At 52.6% G+C, this 5499-nt stretch overlaps 1 protein-coding gene across 1 annotated transcript; it reads left to right on the plus strand.

Moving 5' to 3' along the window:
• Positions 1–731: 731 nt before the first annotated feature.
• AVPR1B (arginine vasopressin receptor 1B) lies at positions 732–5112 on the plus strand. Its single transcript, XM_056118814.1, has 2 exons — positions 732–1668; positions 4787–5112. The coding sequence occupies exons 1-2, from the start codon at positions 732–734 to the stop codon at positions 5110–5112; spliced, it is 1263 nt and encodes a 420-aa protein (XP_055974789.1).
• Positions 5113–5499: the final 387 nt, after the last annotated feature.

Consider the following 5499-nt stretch of genomic DNA (forward strand, 5'->3'; position numbering starts at 1 on the left):
TCTCCAGACCGTGTCTGCTAACGTGCAGACGATGGTTACCGGGTTTTTTTGGGGGAGGGGGGTTGGGGCGCTGCCTCGCCCACCCGGTACCGTCGCGAACTTTCAACTTTTTCACAGGGTAACCGGGGCCCCAGACAAGGTGATACACAGCAGCATCGCCAGGTGTAGGTGAGTTCCTGTTTGCAGTCTGGGGCGCGCGTTCGCGACAGCTTCTTCTTTCTCGGCTCTGTCCTGGTCCCTCCGCCCTCACAGTCCAGGATCACCCCCACCCCACCCCGCACCGCCTGGGTACTTGCTAGCTTACCCCGCCCTTTGCCGGAGCCAACCGGCGAGCCCGGGCGGCTGGGCTGGGGCTGGCGGCGCATAAAAGCTTCCCGCTCCGCGATCCGGACCAGGACCTCGGGCTTGCCGCCTGCAGGCCACCCCGAAGCGGCCCAGCTGCACGGCTTTCTGCCTCAGAAGTTCGGAGAAGGTGGATGTGGGTCGGGGTTGGAGTGGCGGCAGCTAACTCTAGCTTCCCTTCCCACACAGCCTCCTCCTGACCACCTCTCCTTGCTCCTTTCAGCAAATACCTTCAGCAAATACCTGCTGCTCCTCCTCTCTAGCTTTGTCCTCCAGCCCATTTGAAACCTTTCCCTGCCTGCCCCATTCCCTCCATTTGCACCTCTCTCCACTTGCACTCCTACTTTCCACCCAGCCTCTGACACCTTCCCTCTCAGTAAACGTGGGTCATGGCTTCTGGGCCTCCCTTGGCTGCCCAGCCCACGGCCCCCGGGGGTACCCTCTCTGCCCCCAATGCCACCACACCCTGGCTGGGCCGGGATGAGGAGCTTGCCAAGGTGGAGGTCAGAGTCCTGACCACGGTCCTAGTGCTGGCCACGGGGGGCAACCTGACGGTGCTGCTGATGCTGGGTCGACGTGGCCACAAGCGCTCCCGCATGAACCTGTTTGTCCTGCACCTGGCCTTCACTGACCTGGGCGTGGCACTCTTCCAGGTGCTGCCCCAGCTGCTATGGGACATCACCTACCGCTTCCAGGGCCCGGACCTTCTGTGCCGTGCAGTCAAGTACCTGCAGGGGCTCAGCATGTTCGCCTCCACCTACATGCTCCTGGCCATGACTCTGGACCGCTACCTGGCCGTCTGCCACCCACTGCACAGCCTCCAGCAGCCCAGCCAATTCACCTACCCACTCATCGCTGCCCCCTGGCTGCTGGCTGCCATCCTCAGCCTCCCTCAAGTCTTCATCTTTTCTCTGCGTGAGGTTATCCGGGGCTCTGGGGTGCTGGACTGCTGGGCAGACTTCCGCTTCTCTTGGGGGCCGCAGGCCTACATCACCTGGACCACCCTGGCCATCTTCGTTCTTCCTGTGGTCATGCTCACAGCCTGTTACAGCCTCATCTGCCACGAGATCTGGAAGAATCTTAAAGTCAAGACCCAGGCCTGGAGGGCAGAAGGAGGGGGCTGGAGGACATGGGACAGGCCTCCCCACTCTGCCCCAGACACACGAGGACTGCCCTCCAGGGTCAGCAGCATCAGCACCATTTCCCGGGCCAAGATCCGAACTGTGAAGATGACCTTTGTCATTGTGCTGGCCTACATCGCCTGCTGGGCACCCTTCTTCAGTGTCCAGATGTGGTCTGTGTGGGATGAGAATGCCCCTGACGAAGGCAAGTGTGTGTTCCAGTGCGGGGTGGTAGAAAAGAACCAGCAGGGGGACAGCAGGTTCTGCTCCAAGAAACGTGGGGCCTGGGGAATGTCACCCATCGGGTGTCTGCAGATCAGGACTGCTCTGATGTATGTTGGGTATCATGGGTATAGTGTACAGGTCAGGTTGCGTCAAGGTTGTAGCGGACAGCTCAGGGTATATAATGGCTGTACAACTCAGACTACGTAGTCGATGTCGTGTACAGCTCAGAGTATATAGTGGGTGTAGTGTACACATCAGGTCATATCATGGGTGTAGTGTAAATCTAAGACTGTATAGATAGTGTTGTGTACAGCTCGGAGTGTATAGTGAGTGTCTTATATAGCTTAGGGTGGGTGTCATGTACATCTCAGGGTGTACTGTGGTTGTCATGTACAGAGTGTATAGTGGGTGTAGTGTACAATTCAGAGTATGTAGTGGGTGTAGTGTATAGCTCAGAGAGTATCGTGAGTGTGTGTACAGCTCAGAGAGTAATAGTGGGTGTGTGTACAGTTCAGAGAGTATAGTGGGTTTTGTGTATAGCTCAGGGTGTATAGTGGGTGTCGAGTATAGTTCAGCTGTATAGTGGATGTGCTACACAGCTTGAGAGTATAGTATAGTTGGTGTTGTGTACAACAAACTCAAGCTTCCAAATCCTGCCAGATCTTAGGGAGTGATCCCCTGGACTTTGTGTTTTTGTGCCATTTAAGCCAAATTCTTTGCTTTTCTAGAGAGAGGAAATAAGGGGTTTATGAATTTGACACAGCCCTGTAAAGTTAGTGCAAGAACAATTCCATATGATTATCACCCATAGTTATCTCTTCTTGACCATCTTTAAAGGACATCAGTCTGGACAAGAGGAAATTTGCAAATGACCCTGCAAGTTCTGAGCATGTTAATTCTGACTCATAGTGCGACTTCTCTGCTTGTTAAATACAAAAGAGACAAAGGTCTTCCTTGGAGTGCCCAGTTCATTCCGTTCTTTCGCTACTGAGGGCTGACCTCTCACCTTTTCCCTGGACTAACCCAGGACTAAGGGAGGTAAAATTAAGTCGGAACTGGGAGGAAAGATGGAGCCAGGACTTGAAACAAGGTCTCAAATGTCCCAGTTTTATTCATGACAATACTTCCCTCACAAGAATCACAGCTTAGCAAATGGTGCGGGGGTAAGTAGATGCTCTGTCACAATACCGCACAAGAACACGGGATTCTGCCTCTTTTGTATTCCAGCCAAGGCAGCCTTTCCTGCTTGCCTGCTATGTAAACTACCATCACAAGCCTGTCTCCTGGCACTACACGATTCACCTGTGGTGCTGAGCTGACCCTTGCTCAAGAGGAGCAAATTGTTCTCTTGTAGAGTGATCTTTCAGACTAAAAGCAAGTGTTGGGAGGCCTCTTAGTTGGGGTGAGACTCATCAACTTCCAGTGTGCTGAGTTCCTCTATATTGCAGACTCCTGGCTACTTTCTTCAAGGCTTGCTCAGAGTCAGGCAGGTTCCTAGCTAGGGTTCCCTGTTGCCAGCTATCAGCTGAGTTGCAGCCAGGACAAAGGGGCTGTCTATGACTGAAACTTGAGGATCTCTAGACAAATCTGCTGCCTAAATTTGTCACCCATTTCCCAGGTCAGATCTTAGCAAATCTCTTGACTCTTCACTGTATTGACTTCAAAGAAAGATCAAATCAAAGAGATGTTTCCAAAGTGAAGGATCTTGTGACATCTCTTAATTCCAGGCCTAATCTACTCAATCTATATCTATATCTATATCTATATCTATATCTATATCTATATCTGTATCTATCTTACTTCCAGACTTGGAACTAAGATGTATATATAACCCTTATATATAATATATTGTATATAGTATATAATGTATATAGCAGGTAGGGCATTTGCCTTGCATAAGGCCGACCCTGGCTCGATCCCTTTGCCCCTCGCAGAGAGCCCAGCAAGCTACTGAGAGTTTCCCACCCGCATGGCAAAGCCTGGAAAGCTACCTTGATATGCCAAAAACAGTAACTACAAGCCTCACAATGGAGATGTTACTGGTGTTCACTTGAGTGAATTGATGAATAATGGGAGGACAGTGCTACAGTGCTATATAACATATATTATATATAATATATGGCTGGAGCGATGGCACAGCAGTAGGGCGTTTGCCTTGCACGCAGCCAACATGGCTGACCCCAGTTTGATTCCTCCACCCTTCTTGGAGAGCCTGGCAAGCTACCTGTGATGTATTCGATATGCCAAACACAGTAACAACGAAGTCTCCAATGGAGATGTTACTGGGCCTGCTCAAGCACGGGAGGACAGTGACAGTGATATATAATATATACATAGCAGGCAAATATGTCTGTATACATATATATATATATTTATATATCCCTTAACCAAACCAACTTGGAGACTGGTATTGCCTCTGCATATAGATGCTTCCCTCTTGACGCCCATTAGGAAATTGAAGGTTGTGGAAGAAACAGCCTGCCCTATTTGGGCTGGTCCTGTCCCTAATTGCTTCTACCTCTAAATTCAACTTGGAGCAGACCTCAACCTGTCACCCAAAAACAAAAAGGTAAAGGTAAAGGTAAAGGTAAAGGTAAAGACCCTCCCGTTGTTCGTCGATTTGCTCGAGCGGGCCCAGTAACGTCTCCATTGGAGACTTTGTTGTTACTGTGTCTGGCATATCGAATACATCACGGGTGGCTTGCCAGGCTCTGCCGTGCGGGCGAGATACTCTCGGTAGCTTGCCGGGCTCTCCGAGAGGGGCGGAGGAATCGAACTCGGGTCGGCCATGTTGGCTGCGTGCAAGGCAAACGCCCTACCGCTGTGCTATCGCTCCAGCCCTATATTATATATAATATATGTCAGGATGGCCGAGTGGTCTAAGGCGCCAGACTCAAAAACAAAAAGAAAGAAAGAAAAAGAAAAACAACTTAGCGAGGTGAGACTCTGGGTTTGGGAAGTTCCAGGTTCATGTCCCACCAGTGCTTCTCTGCAGGACCCAGCGGGAGTGACCCAGACCTCTGCCCTGGGCGGGCCTCAGCCATGCAGCTCTTGGAGCTCGGTGGGTCTCAGGTTTCCCGTGCCTGTCCCCCCCACAGATTCAACCAATCAAGCCTTCACCATCTCCATGCTTCTGGGGAACCTCAGCAGCTGCTGCAACCCTTGGATCTACATGGGCTTCAACAGACACCTGTGGCCGCGCCCCCTCCGCCATCTCGCCTGCTGCGGGGGTCCCTCGCCCCAGATGCGCAGGCAGATCTCCAATGGGAGCCTTTCCACCCGGGGCACCACGCTGCTGCTGCGCTCCAGCTGCCCACCCGCCCTCCATCTGAGCCCCAGCTTCAGCGGGAGGTCTGAGACCATGGAGCCCCTCAAAGTCCCAGAGCAAGCGGGCGAAGCCTCCACGGAGACCAGCGCCTTTTAGAGTGCTCTACTCGGGCGGCCCCAGCATCTGAAGGGCTAGCGGAGGGCTCTGTCATCTCAGGTTCTGTGAAAAAGACTCTGGTCAGTGTTGGGACTAGGGTGGCAGTTTGAAGCAGGATCTCTCTACCCTTGATTTCTCAGCTGCCCCTGGGGTCTATGGAGCCTTTATACACCCCCAATGCCACACCTGGAGTTAGAGGCCCTCCCTGCTCCTGCCACACTTACAGAATGTGGGAGAACACGGTCATATGGTAAAGGTGGACGAGGTGCCCCCATTCTGGGGTGGGTCTAACCTGTCCTATCTGGGGGCCACGAGGAGCGGGGAGGCTGGTTTCCTACCTTGGCTAACTCTCCATCCTAACCTGAGTGGCACAATCCAGCACAACCA

The sequence above is a fragment of the Sorex fumeus genome, unplaced genomic scaffold, assembly GCF_029834395.1.
Source record: "Sorex fumeus unplaced genomic scaffold, SorFum_2.1 ptg000039l, whole genome shotgun sequence".
Classification (NCBI taxonomy): domain Eukaryota; kingdom Metazoa; phylum Chordata; class Mammalia; order Eulipotyphla; family Soricidae; genus Sorex; species Sorex fumeus.